The sequence below is a fragment of the Tenrec ecaudatus genome, chromosome 11 (genome assembly GCF_050624435.1).
Source record: "Tenrec ecaudatus isolate mTenEca1 chromosome 11, mTenEca1.hap1, whole genome shotgun sequence".
Classification (NCBI taxonomy): Eukaryota; Metazoa; Chordata; class Mammalia; order Afrosoricida; family Tenrecidae; genus Tenrec; species Tenrec ecaudatus.
Genome location: NC_134540.1, coordinates 23177068 through 23199073, shown reverse-complemented (window position 1 = coordinate 23199073; position 22006 = coordinate 23177068). Strand labels below are relative to the sequence as shown.

At 40.6% G+C, this 22006-nt stretch overlaps 1 protein-coding gene across 1 annotated transcript in view; it reads left to right on the top strand.

Annotated features, from left to right (window-relative positions):
* PIBF1 (progesterone immunomodulatory binding factor 1) overlaps positions 1-22006 on the top strand; it is a 271604-nt gene that overhangs the window by 38728 nt on the left and 210870 nt on the right. Inside the window, exon 5 of the mRNA XM_075562981.1 lies at positions 3965-4084. Within this exon, the coding sequence (XP_075419096.1) occupies positions 3965-4084 (120 nt within the window). The remainder of the gene's footprint in view (positions 1-3964; positions 4085-22006) is intronic.

Here is a 22006-nt window from a genome sequence, read left to right as displayed (position 1 = left end):
TTCACACCTTTCCTGATTTTATATCAGACCATTCAAACAACTGGTTCTTGGCCCACGTACAAGTTCTATGTGAGCACAATGAAGTATTCTGGAATTCTCATTCTTCTCAAGGTTATCCATAGTTTGTTATGATCCACACACCAGTTGAATACAAGTATACATCTTTCTAGTATTCCCTGCTTTAAACAAAGATCCATATGGCATTGGCAACGATATCCCTTGTTCCACGTTGTCTTCTAAATCCAGCTTGACTTCCTTGAAGCACCCAGTTGATGTACTACTACAACCTTGGTTGTGTTATCGTCAGCAAAGTTTTACTGGCATCTGATCTTAATGATATTGTTCAATACTTTCTACACTCTGTTGGGTAACCTTTCTTTGGAATGGGGTCAATATGAATCTCTTCCAGTTATTTGACCAGCTAGCTGTCTTCCAAAGATGAATGAGTGCTTTCAGGCCGTCATCAGCTTATTGAATCTTTCAGTATTTCTTCGATCCCTGGAGTCTTGCTTTTCATTAATATCATCAGTGCAGCAGATTTCTTCCTTCGGTACCATTAATTCTTGATCATATGCTATTTCTTAAAATGGATGAATGTGAACTAGTTCTTTTTGGTATATTGACCCTGTCTGTATATTCCTACCATCAGCTTTTGATGTTTTCTGCCTTGTTCAATGCTTTGCCCATAGGAATTTTTAATATTTCAACTCAAGGGTTGAAGTTTTTCTTCAGTTCTTTCAATTTATGGTGTGCTGAGTATATTCTTCCTTTTGGGTTTTCTAGTTTCAGTTCCTTACATTTCATTTTAATACTTTGTCTTCTTAAGCTGCCCTTTGAAGTTTTCTGTTCAGCTCGTTGACTTCATCATTTCTTCCATTTACCTTAGCTAGGCTATGGTCAAGAACAACTTTCAGTCTCTTCTGACATCCATTTTTATCTCTTTTTTCTTTCAATTTTTTAAAAGACTTTTTGTTTTGTTTTCATGTGAGATGTTCTTGCTGTCGCCCCACAGCTCATCAGGGAGTCAGTGAGTCAAATCTATTCTTGACATTCAGGTGGGTTCTACTCAAGCAGTACTGTGACTCTGATGGACATGTTTCACGTTTCCTCAATTCCCACTTGATCTTACAAAAGAGCAACTGATGGTGTGTTCTACAGTTGGCTCCTGACCTTGTTTTAGTTGCTGGTAGTAAGCTTCTCCACCATCTTGCCCCATAGGTGTAGTAGATTTGATTTTTGTGTGTTCCTTCTGGTGTGCATCCCCTTTTATGTTGTTGAAAGATATTTGGTTGAAGAAGTCATTGGTGTTGTAGTTCTGTCATGCAATCTCCAGCTTTAGTTCTGTCATCCAGATCATATTTTATTTTCTCACCTCTTTAAATTTTTTTAATAAATCATATTGGGGGCTCTTAAAGCTCATAACAATCCATATATCAATTGTGCTAAGCACATTTGTACACATGTTGCCACCATCACTTCCAAAACATTTTCTTTCTATTTGAGCCCTTGGTATCAGCTTCTCTTTTTCCCCCTCCCTCCCCCACCTTCTCACTGTCGTGAACGCTTGGTAATTTATAAATTATTTTTATTTTCATATTTTACACCATCCGCTGTCTCCCTTTACCCACATTTCTGTTGTTTGTTCCTTTTGGGGGTGGGGTTGTACAACGATCAGTATGATCAGTTCCCCCTTTCTCCTCCCACCTTCCCCATACCCTCATGATATTGCTACTCTCATTATTGATCCTGAGGGATTTATCTGTCCTGGATTCTGTGTTTTGAGAGCTTTTATCTATACCAGTGTACATGCTCTGGTGTAGCCAGATTTGTAAAATAGAACTGGGGTAAGATAGTAGGGAGGAGGAGGCATTAAAGAACTGGAGGAATGTTGTGTGTTTTGTCTGTGCTATACTGCACCCTGACTGGCTCATTCATCCCTTCCATGAGGGGATGTCCCTTCTGTGAGGGGATGTCCAATTATCCACAGATGGGCTTTGGGTCTCCTTCTGGCCTCCCTCACTCACATCTATATGATTGTTTGTTTTGGGTCTTCTGATACCTGATCCCGTGGACACCTCATGATCACACAGATTGGTATGCTGCTTCCATGTGGGATTTGTTGCTTCCCTGCTAGATGGCCGCTTATTTAACTTCAAGCCGTTAAGACCCCAGACACTATATCATTTGATAGCTGGGCACCTTCAGCTTTCTTGTCCACATTAGCTTATGCACACATTTTGTTTTCAGCAGTAGCATTGGGAGAGTGAGCATCACAGAATCAGACCATATTTTCCAATTGCTGTTCTTTCCTTTTTCCAACTTTTGCATTTTAATCACTAATAACTCAATGCATCTTGATGGCAGGTTTGATCAATTTCAGACTGAAGACTTTGGCTGACTTCTTCAATTGCTTCATCACTGGCTTTGGTGGTTGGTGTGTAAACTTGTGTAATAATTGTATTACTGGATTTCCTTGTATGCAGATAGGTTTTATCCTGTCATGGACAGCTTTGTGCTTCAAGTCACATGTTGAACTGTCCTTTTGGACATGAATATGATGTCATTCCTCTTGAATCTGTTGTCCCTGGCACAGGAAATGACCAACACCAGTCTATTTCAGAGGCTAATGCCTAGGATTTCAATCTCCATGCCTTCCATTTTATTTTTGATGACTTTCAATTTTCACAGTTTCATACTTCATACTTTTCAAGTTCCAATTATTAATAAATGTTTGCAGCTGTTTCTTCTCATGGAAGGTCCCGCCATTCTCCATCCATGTCATTGTAGTCGACTCTCCTTTGAGAAGGCAGCTCTTCCTCAGTCATATTTTGAGTGCCTTCTGACCTGAAGAGCTCATCTTCTGTCACTTTGTCTGACAATATTCATGTGATTTTCTGTTTCTGACAATATTTCGCTGCTGCTCATAAGGTTTTCAGTAGCTAATTCCAGGAAATGGATAGCCTATTCCTTCTTCATAGTCTGTTCTTAGTCTGGGTGCTCTGTTGAATCCTGTTCACTTTGTGACTTTTACTGGTATTTTGAATATCATTAACATAGCTCCAGCATCACAGCAATACATAAGCTACCACAGGACAACAAATTAACAGAAAAGTGGTAGTATTGCTACTAGGATTCCAAATCTGTACCTCCACGCGCTTATTCCAATCAAAGTTGCTTCGACTTACCTTTTGGCAGAGTAGGCAAACTCAGTGCCACTGAATCGAATCCCCCTCATAACAGCCTTAGAAGGCAGGGTCGAGCTGTCCCTGTGGGCTTCTGAGACGGTCCATCTTAACGGGAGTAGAAGGCTGTGTCTCTCCCATGGAGTAGTTGGTGGGTTCAGACTCATGGTTAGCAGCCCGGCTTGTAAGCACTCTGCCACCGGGATTCCCCTCTAACAGAGTAGTAGATAATAAGTTAAATATCAAATTGTACAGTATCTGCTTGTGTTCAGTGCTATGGGAGAGAAAGGGCTGGAATAAAGAATTAGCGTTGTGCATGAGGGTGCTATCTTAAATTGCGACAAGATGATAAGGGAAGGCTTTCCTGATAAGGTGACATTTGATCAGAGACCTCTTAGTGGTGGCAGTAGTCATACACTTAGGTAAGAAGATGGTTTCTGGCAGAGGAAAGAAGAGCAAAACCGCGGAGCATTTCATGTGTAAAGAAATGCAAGCAGATCGTGCAGAGTGAGCACCAACAGGAGAGGAGTAGGAGAAATGGAGTAGAAGAAGAAGGAAGGGAGACTGGCAGGGTGGTGGGGAGTTACAGAGAACCCCATCTGTAGATAGTTTAATAGAACTGTAAGACCTGAAGTATCCGTGAGCCGGGCTTGTTTTAAGTTTTGTAGGCCCTCGTTTTCATTGCTGGTAATAGAGACGACAGTTCATTGGCAACTGTTAATTTGATTTTAGATTTCAAGACTGCTCATTAATTTTGCTTATACTTTGTTTCTGTTTTTAAGATTCGCTTCTATGAGTTAGTGAGTCCATTAAGGAAGGAAGTCGGTGAACTGCAAAAGAAAAAGCATGACCTGTCAGAAGAACTACGTACTCACAAAGACCAACTGAAGCAACTGACAGAGGTATGTATGGTCTTAATTGCTGGTGGGAAGAGCCTCCAACTATTTCTATAAGGAGTTGTTCAAGAATATAAAATTCAGCAGTAGAGAAGTAGAATTAAGGAGTACTGACAGCTGTAATGTTTTATAAACTTACAGGAAAAAGGTTAAAATAGAAATAATTGACAAATGAGCATACACAGGTCTCACATGATTAATTAGGTAAAACTAAGACCATAATAGTAGGGGAGGAGCTATAAAGAACTAGAGGATAGTTATTTGTTTCATCAGTGATGTACTGCATCCTGGATATGTCATCTCTTCCATGTGGCCCTTCTGTGAGGGACTGACTGTCCAATTATCTTACAGGTGGTTTGGGGATCTCTACTTTGCCTATGCTCCTTCATTTCAATTTGATTGCTTGTTCTTCGATTTCTGATACCCATTCCTGTTGACACCTCATGATCACACGTGCTGTTGTGCTTCTTCCACGTGGGCTTCGTTGCTTCCCTGCTAGATGGCCGCTTGTTTAACTTCAAGCCTTTAAGACTCCCGAGTCAGAAGTCTACAATCTAGATTCTTCAGGGTGTCTGCAGCTTTGCTCCCATTGCTGCCCTGTTGAACTCCCCTCTTGGTTTGCCTCATGTGAGGGGGTCAGGTCGGACACACTTCCTGAGCTGTATCTTCAGTGCTGTACATTTGTGAAGGTCCCTTTTTGTTTCTTGCAACACTGTTCCGTAGTTTTCCTCATACAGATCTTTTATTTTTTTGGTTAGATATTTCCCTAGATATCTCAATTTATGCTTGGCTATTGTGAAAGGTACTACCTTCTTGATCTCTTTTTCAGTAATCCCATCCATGGTTTATCGCAATCCAGTTGACTTCTGCTTGTCGACCTTGTGCCCCACCACTCTGCCATATTCCCCTATCGCTTCCTGCACTCCTGTTGTCGAGCCCTTGGGGTTCTCAGTGTACAAACTCATGTCATCTGCAAATAGCGGGGATTTCACTTCTTCCTTCCCCAGGTGTGTACCTTTGATATCCTTCTATTGCTTTCATTATTAGCTAGGACCTCCAGGATGGTGTTGACTCAAAGTGGGGACAAGGGGCATCCTTGTCTGGTTCCCTTTTCCATTAGGAATGTTTTTGCCTTTTGTCCATTGATTGTAATGCTGGCTGTTGGATTTTCATATATAGCTTTAATTATATTGAGGTAATGTCCTTCCAGTCCAGTCTTCATGAGTGTCATAATTAAGAATGAGTATTGAATGTTAGCAGATGCTTTTACTGTATCTATTGATATAATCATATGGTTCTTGTCCTCTTCCTTCTCGAAGGGGTGGATAATGTTGATGGATTTTCGAATGTTGAACCATCCTTGCATCCCTGGTATGATTCCCACTTGGTCATGATGAGTTATTCTTTTTATATACTTTTGGATTCTGTTGGCCAAGATTTTTAAAAGGATTTTTGCATCTATGTTTATTAGAGATATTGGCCTGTAGTTCTCCATTCTTACTGGGTCCTTGCATGGTTTGGGTATCAGTGTTATATTAGCTTCACAGAATGCATTTGGGTGTTTACTGTCCTTTTCTATGCTCTGGAAGAGCTGTGCAGAATTGGTATCAGCTCTTTCCTGAAGGCTTGGTAGAATTCTCCTGTGAAGTCTTCTGGGCCAGGGGAGACTATAAATTCTTTACTAGAGTGAAAAGCCTCATCTTTCACCTGTGTACAAGTATCATAGGAAGAAGGTTGAGTTACTCAGATGTTCTCATTTTCCCAGTACAATACCACTTATTAATGATGTATAACTATTAAGGTCCCATCTCGTTTTAAAGTGTTCTAATTTGGATAATAAATGATGTGGCCATTGCCCTTGTAAATCTCCTTTGAGGGAGGGTGGGCTAGTCATTAGCTAGCTGCTGCCTTGCTTGTCCCATTGACCAGCTATATCCAAATACTGTCCTACAGTTACAGTTGTCCAAGGAAAGACAGTAGTGGACTTGAGTGATACTTCCATTTTGTAGTCCAAAATGGAATCGCTGTTTTACTCCGAGGTTTTCTAGTTAGGGCATCAATCCAGAATGGGAAAGGTTATAGGCTGCATAGAAGGTCTGTCTGCAGTACTTCCTCAAAGGCTAGCCTTGTTCGTGATATGAGGGGGAGCTGGTACTCATTCACCTGTCATTTTACCACCTTCATCAGAGGTGGTTAACTCTCATAGTACTCGCCCTGAGAAAATGTACTGATCTCGGTGTTAACTCGACTGATGTGCACACAAGGAGAGACTACGTCTGCCTCTAGAGTTTATTCTAACAGATTAAAGGTAGACATTAGGTGAGAAGACTCTCGCTTACTGTTTGACCTTGAACATGTCACGGGACATTTACTGGATAGCTAAATGGAGAAAATGTACCTGTTTGTCCATTCATTACATTGCATTGCCCATGGTTCTAGAGTGTTTCAAAGTAAAATCACAATTTTTGCAAAGTCATAAGTAAATCTTTACTTCATTGCCAGTTCAAGGCCAGTTTTACCAAAGAGCTATTACTCATTTCTTTTGCTTTAAGGTAAAAGATCATCTTTTAGTGTTGATCTTATGCTTTTGAAGCCTTATTGTACTATGCTATTAGTATTAGGCAAATCTGCCAGGACTTCAGTCATTACGATAGGGCCAGTACTGCAGGCAGCAGGGCAGCTCAGCTTCCTCCAGCTCCTCACCGGGGCAGCGAAGTCAGTGGTAGCAATGCCAGGAAGGCCAGTGTGTAGGTGTGGAAGCAGCTGCAAGATTCTGAATTTTTTTTTTACTTTATTAGCTGCTAACCTGTCACCTTGTGCAGGGTAAACTGTACATTTGTAAAGCTAGCTCTTAATTAAGAAAAAAATTTTTTATCTATAGTCAAAATAATCAAGGTAAATTCCTCCAGTTTGGCTGCTAACGAATTATGTTGTCTTGGGCAAGTCATTGAAGCTTTGTTCCTTCTGTGAAATGCCCCGGTGGTGGTGGTTCAGGTCATATTTGGGAGGCGGCACTTACAGAAGTTTTCTCATGTGGCTCTGCACCCTCTTATGATGGAGCAGAGCCTGGAGGAAACCTACCCCCCTTCTTGTTTTGCTTTTTTTCTTATTTGTTTTTAAAATTTTATTAGGGGCTCATACAACTCTTATCACAATACAGACATATACATACATCAATTGTAAAAAGCACATCCGTACATTCTTTGCCCTAATCATTTTCAAAGCATTTGCTCTCCACTTAAGCCCTTTGCATCAGGTCCTCTTTTTTTTCCCCTCCCTCACCTCTCCTCTCCCCGCTCCCTCATGAGCCCTTGATAATTTATAGATTATTATTTTGTCATATCTTGCCCTATCCGGAGTCTCCCTTCACCCCCTTTTCTGTTGTCTGTCTCCCAGGGAGGAGGTCACATGTAGGTCCTTGTAATCGGTTCCCCCTTTCCAACCCACTCACCCTCCACTCTCCCAGTATCACCCCTCACACCCCTGGTCCTGAAGGTATCGTCCACCCTGGATTTCCTGTGCCTCCAGCTTTTATCTGCACCAGTGTACAATCTCTGCCCTATCTAGTCCTGCAAGGTAGAATTCAGATCATGGTAGTTGGGGAGGAGGAAGCATCCAGGATCTGGGGAAAAGCTGTATTCTTCATCTGTACTACATCGCACCCTGACTGACTCATCTCCTCTTCCTTGGTTTTATCAAAGCATTCTTTAAAAAAAAAAAAAATCTCTTCACATTTGGAGCTTCCACAACTCATCTTTTGAACTAATGGTTTCTTGGGTTTAAAGTAACATAAGTTTTCAGCCATAGAATTAGCAACAGAAGTAACATTGTTTCTACTGCCTTGTAAAGCAAGTGTCTCTGAACAATACTTACAGGCTTAACCAGTCACTTTTCCACATTTCTATCTTGGAATTTTGTTTGTTATTTTTAAACTTGCTCACAATTTTAGTATTTTATTAATAGGAAACAAAGATAATGAGCACGGAATTGACTCTGAGAGATCTCGAGTGTTTTTTTGTATGTGCTAATAACACGTGAACATTGAGAACAGTCTCGTTTATGAACCCATCCATGTGCACATTTGCTCCTTAAAGGTTTCCCGCTTCTCAGCTGAAAAGTATAATTCTCTGTTTCAGATGCTTTCCTTAATAGTAATAACGTAAACAAAAGTTTAAAACACGGTCAAGAACAAGTAAATAAGACCAAGTCTTGACTATTAAAAAAAACAACAAACAAACCACTACTGTAAAGTCTATTCCAATTCACAGTGATGCTAACGAACCCTGTAGACAGAATAGACTTGTCCCAGAGTCTTTTCAAAGCAACAGATCAATAAGTGGGGGTTGTTTTGATTTTTCACTTTTGCTTATGAATGCCTTTTTTCCCCCTTCACTTTTTATTATTGACTGGGCAAGGGCTTACCAAGCAGATCATCTGTTTCACAGTTTACAACTCATACACATTTTGTTTCATCTCATTCATTGCATTTTCTAACCGTACGTCTTGTTTTCATTCCTCCTCCTTCCCTGGCGCTTCTGAAATTTGTCCTTCGCTAAATACCGCTTTTTCACCTCTCAGATGCTTATTATTCTAAGGTGTGCATACATCCCTAGTGTTGTTGAACCTGTTCGTAATTTGGCTGAACATTTAGCCATAGGGTGCAAGGTAACTAAGGACCATTGTCTTGGGAGTTCTACCAGGCTCTTTACGACCAGTAAACTAGGTCTTTCTATGATTTTGAGTTTTGTACCACATTTTTCTCATATCCTACCAAGAACTTCCATATGCAATCCCATCCAGCGCTGTCAATCAAGGTAACTGAGCACCAAATAGTTCTTCTGATCTCAGGGTCATAGAGGCTGAAATTCAATTGGTCTATTGAACTGTTACATTAATTTTTCTTCACCTTTCTTTCCTCTAGACGGAGAGAGAACATTAGTTATACCCTAGATAGCTACTCATGAGCTTCGAAGACCCCAATTTCTATGCTCCAGGGTGGTATGCAGAACAACATTGTCTTTGTGCACGAGAATCTGTCAGTTAACACACATGTCCCTTGAGATCATAATCCTAAGCCCCAGGACCCAGTGACTCATTCCCTGTAGATGCTTAGTTACATCTCAGAAGTTTTCATTACTTTGCCCCCGTATGCTCCGTCACATTTGTGGAAATATTTTCAGGTTAGGTAAACACATATGTAGAAATATCCTTTGCTAATCCTATATAATGGAATTTGAAACAGTTTGTGTAAAAATTTCATTATCTTTGTATTTCATTTTTGACTTGTTTTGAAGCCTCTTCATATATATTCATGAACATAGGCCTAGTCTCGTTTCCACCCCAATTCAGATGACACATCTTTGTTTGCATCCACTTGTAAATCAGGTTTATTGCAGCATCATGTATATATTAAAGGATTTAACCTCTGTTCTTTTAATTCGTATACCCTTCCCACTGTTTGCCTGTCTCCCTCATTTTTGACTGACTTCCCTCTGATTACCTTCCTCTTGACCCAAGTTAAGGTGTGTCTACCATCTCGTTCATAACCTGCCCTCCTTGTCCCTCCCAGCCCTGTTGCCAAGTAGCTTCTGCTGCATCGCCGCCCATGTGCACGAGAGCCACCTAGTGCCCCGTCCTGTGCCTTCGTCACAATGCTGGTCATACTTGAGCCCCTAGCTGTTGCCACTGTCAGCCAGCTCCCGGAGGCGCCTCCTCTCTTTTGCAGCGACCTGTACTGGATGTTATTTGCCCAGAGACTTTCCTGACTCGAGCTGATTTTATTCAAAATGACCTTAATTTATTCTACCACCTGGGGGCAGCATATGTCCATCTATTTTTTTGAACCAGTTTGGTCTGCTCAGAAAATGTCCTTTTTAATTTAGAAGTCAAAGCATTATATTAAATTACCTCATTCTGTTTTATATTCCTTGTTTTATATCAACTTCTGAAAACCGGTCAGACACTGTCTTTCTGGTCTGATTCAGAAGATTTGCTAACTGGGAGAAAGAATTGTAAAAATTGAAATTCTTCTGGCATGATAGCAAAAGTTTCTCATTGTACTTAATTCAAAATTCTGCCTAACAAAAATGTTCAGAAATATGAAAGTCAAACACTGACACAGTACGTTTGACTGTGATTTGTGTTCACATAATCTATTGGCTTATGACAGATGAGGGGAGAACTCTTTTAGAAATTTAATAGGACATGATCCTTGCTCTGTAAAAAAGATACTTTTCCTGGAATGCTAAGTTTTATGGATTTCACTGTGGGGTTTTTTTTGTTTGTCTTTTGGGGTTTGTTTGTTTTTTGTTGTTGTTGTTGCAATTTTCTACATCTTTATTTATTTGGAAATATCTAAATCTAAAGCTAAGAAATGGGGCTTATCTTTTACTTCAAGTGTGGTGTTTATCTGTAAACGTTAATATCATTTAGTTAGAGCTTAGTTTAAGCTATATTTCATGTGTATGGTCTTGTGTATGGTATGTAATGTCTTTTTTATATTTTTACTTATAAATTCTACATAAAAGAGGTCAGAATTCTGCCCCATCACATGTAACTAAGCTACTTTCCTGTTGTAGCGTTGTGTCAGCATACTTCTTTCAAAAGAAAAGACGTGTAAACAGTAAAATGTAAGGCATCAGTGAGTCACGACTTAGTCACCCTATTAAGTTTCATGAGGAAATGGTGCCTCTTTTTCTCTTATGAGAACTTCGGTAACTAGGAAGCAATCAGAGTGTTTTGTTCAAGGTAATTTCCTTGTTCAAAACATAGTTACATTTATTGAGAAAAACTCTGCACTATCAACAAAGCTTAGCTTAAGTATATAATATATAAGTGATGTCGTGAATTCGGTTTATAGACAGTTAGGTATTTAGTTAATGGCACATACTTGTTTATATACTTCAGGGCACAGTCATCGGTTTGCAGATGTTTTCGTTATTGGTTTTCTCAAACTGCCTTAAATTTGAACTCTGAACTTAAATATCCTGTATAACACTTATTTGTGTGGTGATATGCATTGATTTAAATTCTTCTAGTGTAAACATCTGTAGTGAAAAATGACAGCTCTGACTCTGTGTTAAATTTAAGGAGCAGCGCCTCACCTTTAGGCGTATGGGCTGATTTTGATCTGAGATGGTGATATAAATCTTTTTTTTCAATTTTTGTGAATCTATATTTTTTAATAAATATCTTCCCCCCCAAAATAATAAAATTAACAACCCGAGATTCAAGGGTAGCGAGTATATGGACAATGAACACACACACATATTTTAAAGAAGTTATTTTGTGGTATGTGCTTATTAACTGAGGTAAAAAAAAACCTATAAATTCTTAATTCTCTCTCGGAGTTTCAAGCGTTGTATGTTATTAGTGCCGCTCGTTCCTCTCCCAGGAATCCAGTGCCATGTATTTAGCACAGCCAAGGGCAATCTGAAGAAGCAATAGCTGCAGCACTCCGGAGGACTCACAGTTAGGGCCACACCCATCTGTGGCCGCTTCCCTGAAGCATGTTTCCTCCCCATGAGCCTGGTGAATTTCTGCAACGACGACACCTGATGCACAGATGGACGCACGTGGGCAAAGTCCACGAGGGCCTAGTGAAGGCAGTTTAAAGATGAAACCAGGAAGCAGCAGCATTTGGTCGAATGTTCCACACAGGCTCTATGAAGAAACCACTGTTTCAAGAATCAGATTTTTTTTTCCTCTAATAATATTAAATAAATCCACTCACACTTGTAATTGTTAATTTCTTGGCACATTTTGAGGGGTTTACTAAGACTTTATATGAAATTTTGAATCCAGAGGCCAAGAGGGGATAGCGTCATGTTAGTCAGTGGAAGCGGCTCGGAGGGAACCTTCCCCATGGCCTGAGCCCACCTCTAAACCAAGAGACGGCACCACGTTATTCTCTCGACCAACATCCTGTTTCTCGATCCTTATTTTGTGGTTCTGTCTTGATCATTGTTAGTGTCGTGATTTTATGTATGTAATCATACAGAGAAAAGAATAATAGACTCATGTGCTCTTTCCTCTGGATGAATCATTTACAGCAGAACTACCATTAGCGTGGCAGTGCTCAGACGTACATTTAATTTCGTAATGCCATTAGCACCACAAGAAATAATTTTAAAAGAATAGCAGTCAACTTAACCTGTAAAACATGCAGCGGAATCAAACAAAGAGCAGATGCTGTCATGCGTCACTGTTGGAATGACGTTTCACATCCAAGCGGTGAGAAGTGAGGATTTTGAGTCAGCATGTCCATTATTAAGTGCTGCCATGCTCAACTGACAATTAAGTAAGCTTCTATTAATTTAACACTTTAAGGTAAGGTCACGCGGTCAATATAAACTATTGAATAGAATTAAGCCTGCTGTTCAGATATACTAAGAAGGAAATAAAGGCATTCTAAGAGATAATGACCAGAATCAGATTGTTTTTCTTTCTTTTTTTATTTCCAATTATCTTCTGTTACTTAGCCAGGCTGCAGCTAACTTAAGGCAATTAGGTCTTAGTGAAGTCTTGTACTTGGGAAAAAAACAGTTCAACCAAGTGTGATGGCAGCTCCTGACCTCCTGCTCTAAGACCAGTGGGGGAAGAGGCAGTCAGCATCGCTATTGCCCAAGACTGGCGCCTGTCAGGAAGCGGTGAGACCTGCCTCTTCCCCCTGACCTGTTTACCAACTGCCCCGCCACAGCTTTCCTACTTTTCCAGGGTCAGCAATTCATTGCCATGACCTCCTAGAACCTACAGATAATGCTCATGATAATGGAGATTGTTAGAGGAGTGAACAGATTACAACTCAGGATCAGAACTACTTAGCATACAGTTCTTCTTGTGAAGAAGCCTCTTCTCCTCCAGGGCTTCACACATGTTGGTCTCTCTGGTCCTGGGCCCCTCAGCCTGCTTCATGCCCAGCCCAGGCAAGTGTCAGAAAGCTCGTTTAACACTGTCCAAGTGTTCTAGGGCCCCTGCATCGCGAGCAACCCTCCTGCCTAATGGCATTCAGCTTGCTCATTCTGTGAAAGTTGATGCCCACGGCTGTTTCCTGGTTGTGCCGCTGTTGCTGCTGCTTCTCTGCCACTCCTGTTCTGTCTCGCACCACCTGTGGTATCAGAACTCTGTCTCTCTTGGACGGAGGCGGATCCATGCCGGGACCTTGAGGCACTCTCTACTCCTTGTTCTTTGTTCGTACTGACATTGATCTTCTCCTGTCTGCTTCTGAGATGACCAGTCATGCTCCAAGCTAAGATGCCAGCTGCTGTACTTGCATGATCTTATGCCAGGGGTGCTGTGTGCCTGACTTACATTAGTAACAAGCTAGAAAATCCCCTTGGAAGGCCAGGAGTGTTTCATAGTTGCATAGTCTACCTTGTCATTTAATAGAAATCACAAGCTCTGTGGCTGTTGTGTGCTGTCAAGATGGTTCCAACTCACAATGACAGAAGGAAACACTGCTGGTCCTGGCCGTCCACACAGTTGTCCTGTGTTTGAGCCCGTTGTTGCTGCCGTTGTGTCCATCTAGCTCCTTGAGGATCTTCCTCGTTTGTTTTATTACCCCTCTGCTTTGCCAACCGCAGTGTCCTTTTCCAGGGGCTGGTCTCTCCTGATGATACGTCCCAAGTAGGTGAGGCGAAGGCTCGCCATCCTCACCTCCTTCCGAGGGGAGCTCTGACCGTGCTTCCTCTAACACAGATGTAATCTATGGGATTCTCAGTGTTTTTCTCCAGCACCATAATTCAAATTGATGTGGCTAGAAGGGCCATATCAAATAATTCATGTCCTTGCACTAGTGTTTCGGTTACACATTGCTCCATAATGCACCCATTGCCGCTGAGTGACTCCTGACTCATCCCAATCCTATAGAGCAGAGTAGAACTGCCCATTAGGGTTTCCAAGACTCTGTTTCAGGAAACAAACATTCACCTCCTTTTTCCCAACTGGAGGGTTGGTATTGATGACCTGTTGGCTAGCAGGTTAGCGTTTAACCACTGTTGCCACTACCTCTTGCTGCTTCACCAAACTCCACTGCTGTTGAGCAGATTCCCCCTGCTAGGTAAAGCTGTACCCCAGTCAAGCAGATTGCCTCCCCTTTCTCCCATGGAGCAGCTGCTTAACAGCACCCTAAAATCTCATGTCTTCAAACGGTATTATTTGTTATGGTTCTGAAGATTTATACATGTAACTGCACGTTTCTTGCTTTACTAAGACTGGAGAAATGGGAAGATTTGGTTAGATGTTTGGTACCAGGATAGGACGGCTGAAATTACCACCCTTCCCACCTGGTCTTTCTGTGTAAATTAAACATCTTTCAATATGGCAATCTCAGGCCATGGTGACTGGCACCCTCCAAGGCATGCATTCACGAGACCCAGAGATAACCTTGTTAGGGCCTGGCATTGATGTCCCCAGACATTACTTTGGCCACATTCTTTTGATAAAGCAAATTATTAAGAGAATTCGACTCTCCTCAATTAGGAAATAGCTCTTCACACACAGGGAAGAAAGACATTGCTGGAAGCCCTGTTAGAGATATGCTAAGATAGGCTGAGGTTTCTCTCCCTGGACCTGAGCGAGAGCCAGAAGACAGTACGGACTAGTCCTCAAAGGAAAATAGTAAGTTATATAAATCCGTGGGGTCTACTTCCTTCAGAAATAAGATGCATTTAGACTCCTTTGCCTCCAGAAACCAGAGAAACAGACTAAAGTGGTCCATTGGAACACAAATCTTTGCAATTGATTCTCTAGCCAAAGCTAGCTCTGTATTGTCTCTAAGAAATATTAAGACCCAGAACAAAAAAATCATATTGTGAATGAGGGGGAGTGCAGAGTGGGGACCCAAAGCCCCTCTATAGACAACTGAACACCCCCTTACAGAAGGGTCGTGAATTGGAGAGGAGCTAGTCAAGGTGCAATGTAGCAGCAATGAAACATACAACCTTCCTCTAGTACTGTAAATGCTTCCTACCCGCCACTATCATGACCCCAATTCTACCTTAAAAATCTGTCTAGACCAGAGCATGTACACGAGTACAGATAAGAACTAGAAACACAGGGAATCCAGGGCAGATAAACCCCTCAGAACCAATATTGAGAGTAGCTATACCAGGAGGGTAAGGGGAAGGTGGGGGGGAAACAGGGGGAACCAATCACAAAGATCTATCTATAACTCCCTCCCAGGGGGATGGACAACAAAAAAGTGGGTGAAGGGGAGACATTGGTCAGTTTAAGACATGGAAAGATAATAATTTATAAATTATCAAGGATTCATGAGGGAGGGAGGGGGGGGAATGAGAATCTGATGCCAAGGGCTCAGGTAGACAGAAAATGTTTTGAAAATGATGATGGCAACAAGTGTGCGTGACACAATGGATGGATGGATGGATGGATGGATGGATTGTGAAAAGAGTTGTATGAGCCCCCGATAAAGTGATTTTAAAAAAATCAAAATCATTGTCCTCAAGTCCTTTTCGACTCACGGTGACCCTGTGTAGATTCTCCAAGGCCGTAAACCAGTACCATAGCAGCACCTTCATCTCTTGCCATTGAAATGTATGCAATGCAAATTCATAAGGAAAATTTGAAAAATGAAAAGATCAGTTTAAGAGTGAAAGGGTCATTTGTCCCCCTGGGAGGGGATTATTTGTCCTTGTGATCAATTTCCCACTTTCTCCCCCCACCTTCCCCTTATCCTCCTGGTATCTCTATTCTCATTGTTGGTCCTGAGGGGTTTATCTATCCTGGATTCCATGTGTTGTGGCATCTTATCTGTAGCAGTGTGCATGTTCTGGTCTAGTCCGATTTGTAAGGTAGAATTGAGGTCATGTTAGTGGGGGTGGTGGGAAGCATTAAAGAACTAGAGGAAAGTTTCATCAGTGACAGGACAATGTAAGATATAAAAATAATAATCTATAATTTATCAAGGGTTCATGAGGGAGGAGGGTGGGGGAAGGAGAGGAAAATAAGCTGATATCAAGGGCTCAAGTAGAAAGAAAATGCTCCGAAAATGATGATGGCAACATATGTACAAAGGTACTTGACACAATGGATGAATGTATGGATTGTGATAAGACATGTAAGAGCCCCCAATAAAAGTACTTAATAATAATAAAAAAGAGTGAAAGGGTCATTTTAATTCAGATAAGGTAGAATTTTGTTTTTTTAAATTAAAAATAAACTGTAACAGCTTTAATTATGTTGTATTAAATGTCAGACCCAATAATACCTCACATCTCTTTAATACTTTATGGCTTTAAGCATATTTTTAAAAAAATCATTTTATTAGGGGCTCATACAACTCTTATCACAAATCCATACATGCATCAATTATGTAAAGCACATTTGTACATGCATTGCCCTCATCATTCTCAAAACATTTGCTCTCCACTTAAGCCCTTGGCATCAGGTCCTCATTTTTCCCCTCCCTACCCCCTACCCCCTCCCTCATGAACCCTAGATAATTTATAAATTATTTTGTCATATCTTGCACTGTCCAATGTCTCCCTTCACCCATTTTTCTGTTGTCCCTCCCCAGAGAGGAGGTTATGTGTAGATCCTTGTATTCTGTTCCCCCTTTTCACACCAGCATCTCTCCACCCAATGAGAGGTATCGCCACTCAACGCCACTGGTCCTGAAGGGATCATCCACCCTGGATTCCCTGTGTTTCCAGTTTTATCTGTACCAGTGTACATCCTCTGGTCCAGCCACAATTGTAAGGTAGAATTGGGATCATGATAGTGGGGGGGAAGCATTTAGGAACTTGAGGAAAGTTGTATATTTTATTGTTGCTACACTGCACACTGACTGGCTCATTTCCTCCCCATCACCCTTCCATAAGAGTATGTCCAATTGCCTACAGATGGTCTTTGGGTCTCCACTCCGCACTCCTCCTCATTCACAATGATACAGTTTTTTGTTCTGATGATGCCTGATACCTGATCACTTCGACACCTCGTTATCACACAGGCTGGTGCGCTTCTTCCATGTGAGCTTTGTTGCTTCTCAGCTAGATGGCCGCTTATTTACCTTCAAACCTTTAAGACCCCAGACGCTACATTTTTTGATAGCTGGGCACCATCAGCTTTCTTTGCCACATTTGCTTGTGCACCCATTTGTCTTCAGCGATTGTATCAGGGAGATGAGCATACAATGATGTGATTTTTTGTTCTTTGATGCCTAATGACTGACACCTTCAGCACCTTGTGATCACACAGGCTGGTGTGCTTCTTCCATGTGGGCTTTGTTGCTTCTGAGCTAGATGGCTGCTGGTTTACCTTCAAGTGTTTAAGATCCCAGATGCTATATCTTTTGATAGCTGGGCACCATCAGCTTTCTTCACCACATTTTCTTATTCACCTGTTTTGCCTTCAGTGATGGTGTCGAGAAGGTGAGCATCATGGAATGCCAGTTTATTAGAACAAAGTACTCTTGCATTGAGGGAGAACTTGAGTGTAAGACCAATGTCCATCTGCTACCTTAACACTAAATCTATACATATGTATGTGCACATAGATCTATTTCCCCATCCTCATATATAAATATATTTACATATGTACATGCCTTTATTTAGACCTGTATAAATGCCCTTTGCCTCCTAGTTCTTTCCTTTATGTCCTTTTACTTTCCTCTTGTCCCACTATCATGTTCAGCCTTCATTAAGGTTTCAGTAATTCCTCTCGGTTACATTACCCTTGGTCACACCCTACCATGCCTCCTGCACCCTCCTCACCACCAATTTGGATCACTTGTTGTTCCTTTGTCCCTAGATTTGTTAACACCACTACCTTTTCCCAAACCTCCCCCTCTCCCATGACCCACCCCCGGGAACTGTCGGTCCCATTGTTTTCTCCTCCAGATTGTTCATCCAGCCTATCTTATTTAGACAGACCTGCGAAGATAATAACATGCACAAAAACAAGGCAGAGCAAAACCAAGCAACAAAACTACAACCAGCCAATGACAAAAAAAAAAACACAACAAAAACAAGGGGAAATAAGCTTGTAGTTAGTTCAAGGACTGTTTGTTGGCCTTTAGGAGTGTTTTCCAGCCGAGTCTATTGGGGCGCCAAGCCCTGGCTCCAAAGTCTATTTTTGGTATTCCCTGCGGACTTCGTTGCCCTGTACCCCTTGCTGTTCTGTTCCACGGCCTTAGTGTTTTGCCTTGGTGTGGTGGGATCAGATGGGACGGAATTCCCGCACTGTGTCTCCAGTGTTGTCCCCTGTAGGGCTATGGATCAGTGAGGGCTGCCATGTCATAGTGGGGCCAGCCATGTGGTCTTTGTGATTGGCTGTTCTGAGCAGGAATATTGTCCTAAGGGCTGGGTGGACCAGAATGTACTCCAGTCTCTCTTCCTCATCCTTCATTTGCTCCCGTGTGCTCTGATCAGACATGTCCCTCTCCCGGAGCTGCAGCTTCAGTGCGTCCTCTGAAATAAATTTTTCTGGGGGGAGGGGCAGGTGTCCACATAGTTTGGATTGGAGTCGGCCCCTCAGATAAGGTAGAATTTAAGATTAAAATCACAAAATGGGGAAACCAAGAGCATTCATAATAACTGGTGATTTTATAGCCATGGCATCTGCATACCAAATGACATGACAATGTCCTGTATAATATCACAGGTTTTAGAAATTCCAGGAGGGCTTTATTAATTTCAGAAATACTGGAAGACTCTACTTCTTTCAGAATTGGGCAGGTTTAATAGATGAAGAATACATAAGGTACAGAATAATTAATCATTTTACTGTATATTTGCTGTACATCAGACCTTACATTCTTTAATCAGAGAATACATTTTTTCATATCAATAAAAGGTGATGAAAAAACCTCTATGTATATATCTGACCATGTTGCAAACTACTGTTTTTCTAATAGTAATTTAGTGAAATTTTATTAAAAAGAACTAATTAAAATACAAGCTAAAGGAAACATACCCAATCTTTTCACATCAAAGCGGAAAAAATAACTAAAATCAGAAGTCATTAAAAAGAAGAAAACCGTTTGTTAAAACCTATGGGATATAGTTTTAAAACTGTTGCAGAAATGCAAAACCTTAAAATGCCTTTATTATTAAAGGGACATATGAAAGAGAAACAAAACTATATGTGTAGTATTTATCTAATGAAGTTTTAAAAATAATAATAGAAATTAGATTTTGGGATTCATGGATATTGAGATGATTACATGTACCTCTATGTTAGTAGACTAGAAAACCTGCACGAAAGGCTTTCCCACAGACCACAGTTGACTATCAGTGGCAAAAGAAATGGAGGACTTGAGTATAATTTCTGTTATAACTGAAACCAAAGCAAACTCATGGTCATTGAGTCTATGGTAACTCTTAATGACCCTATGGGGCAGGATAGAACTGTGAGTTTCTGGGACTGTAAGGTTCTGAGATGGTAACTGTTAAGAAGAGTAGAAATACTCGTCTTTGTGTCTTTGGCTGAACAGCCTACCTCACAGATCACAGCTTAATGCATAACCACTACACCACCAGAGCGCCCAATTTCTGTTATAGGTATTGAAATTTTGAGTGCCTATATATCACTTACATAGTTAACCAGGTTAACTCTGTTAGCTCATATCTAAATTCTATAAAGATAACTGATTCCAGTTAATTAAAATATTCCAGGCTTATAAAAGGCTCAAGGAAGACTATTCAAAAACTAAACAGTTAAATAAGCTAACATTACCTATTGTTTCAGATGCAGAACTTCAAAATAAAATGTTCACAAATGAAATATAGCTTTGTATCAAAAGAATAAAACTTTATTATTAAGTAAATTCCAAGACAGAAAGGATAACTTATTACATCAACAAGTTAGAGTAACCATTTGATTTTAGAATTATACATGGGATAAAAGATTTATTTCCCAGAGAAGTAATGAACTCATGAAGAAAGTTATAAAATTTCAATATGTAACATGGAAGTGAAACAAGGTCATAAATATTTACACTTAACAATTAGTCCACTGTAAATTTATTAATCTAATGAAGTTTTTGTTTAAATATTTTTATTGTTTCTTTTCTTTTTTGTGGGGAGGAAAGAGAGAAAGGTGTTGTAAATTGATTCAAATTATATACAATAAATTTAGTCTTTATGAAAAATCAAATGACCCCAAATGCCAAGAACAGTATGAAAAAAGAAGATTGGGTGCAAGGAAAGTGAGAGAGTCATATGGCCTCACAATACACAACAATATAATCTTTTAAATGCGTTATCAGCATAGGAACAAACATGAATAAGACAGATTATAGACATATATCTAATTATGTACTACACTAGTGCTCATTCAATTCAGTGTGAAAGTTGTCTATTGATTAAAAGAATGTTAGCATAACTGGTATTCATCTGTTTTATAAAAACAGTCTTCACAGTTTATACCATATACAAATACCAATCCCCAGTGAATTTAACTTTATGGAAGAAAATTTAGGCAATTACTTGAACAAACCTGGAGGTTTTTAACTTGGAGTCCACACACGTTCAGATGGTATGGGGAGGAAATTATTGTTACTTCAACTACAATGTGCCATTTTCTGTAATGAAAAATGTAGAACCCAAATTGCAGAAGTAAACCATTACCAGTTGTTGTGTTTAGATGCCGTCCATTCATTTCCAACTCAAAGACCAGTGTACAACAGATGAAGCGATGCCCGGTCCTGGGCCATTCTTCTAACTGTTGCTATGTTTGAGCCCATTGCTGTGAGCACGGAGTCAGTTGCTCTCATTGAGGATCGTCCTCATTATCACTGACCTCCTACTTTACCAAACAGGAGCTCCTTTTCTAGAAATTGGTCTCAACAATGTAATTGTTGTCTTTAGCTGCTGTGTGAGTCTGGGTTGACTGGAGGAACAAATCCAAAGACACTCATATGTGTGTAAGAGAGGACTTCATATCAAAGAGCAATTGTATGTTAAGAAAACATCTCAGATCAAGTCCATGAGTGCGATATTAGCCCATATGTCAGTACTAGTCCATAAATTCTTCTTTAGACTGAAGCAGCCATGTGATGATGCCGCATGCAGGAGGATCACAGGCCAATGGGTGGAAAGTCTTGTGGATCCAGTGGTGGAAGCATCTCAGCACTGGTGTGGATCGCCACATGGCTCCTCCAGCTTCAGGGCTCTGCCGGTATCAGTGTAACTCCTTGTAGCCTGTCAGCAGGAAGACGAAGTAGAGAGTGTCTCCAGCCTCTAGTGAGCTATCTGTCTACACTGTGCCTCCAAATGAGGTCATCAAGTTGCAACCTGATTGACAGGCTAAACCCCTCTCCTTTGCCACGGGTGCCATCTAGTCGGATCTAACTCATAGCGACCCTGTGTATGACAGAATGAAACACCACCTAGTCCTGCACCAGCCTCACCATTGTTCTTATGTCTGAGCCCGTTGTCAGCAGCCACAGGGTCAGTCCAGGCCCCTTGTCCCAATGTAATATTTATTACACTTCTTTCCTTTATCTAATTTTATTTTTCATTGTTGAAAGGCCAATAAATTAATGTTTCAAACCACCATTATTTACTGGACATCATTGAAAAATAGCATAAAATAAAAGTATTAACCTTTTCTTGTTTCCTTATTAGCCTATAGCTAAATTAATACTTCAGCTGTTTGCCTTAAAAAAAAGACTTAATGGTGTCAAAACTTTTTTTTCATGTAATTTTTCCAGAAGATATTAACTAACAGCACATTTTGTCTCAGGCAGCAAAGCAGACTGCTGTTATTACTTACAGGGGAAGTCTACAACTGTTAATTGTGCCTTTTGTTCTATTTAGTATTTAGTTGCTTGGATTAGATTATTGATAATATGAAACTTGTGGGAGAGTTGAAGAGTGAATTCTCACCTTTCCAAACCGATAAGCAAGCCATGTCTTAATCAGTCCCTAGTAGCCAATGTAAACTGCTACTGATTGGAACCATTGACGT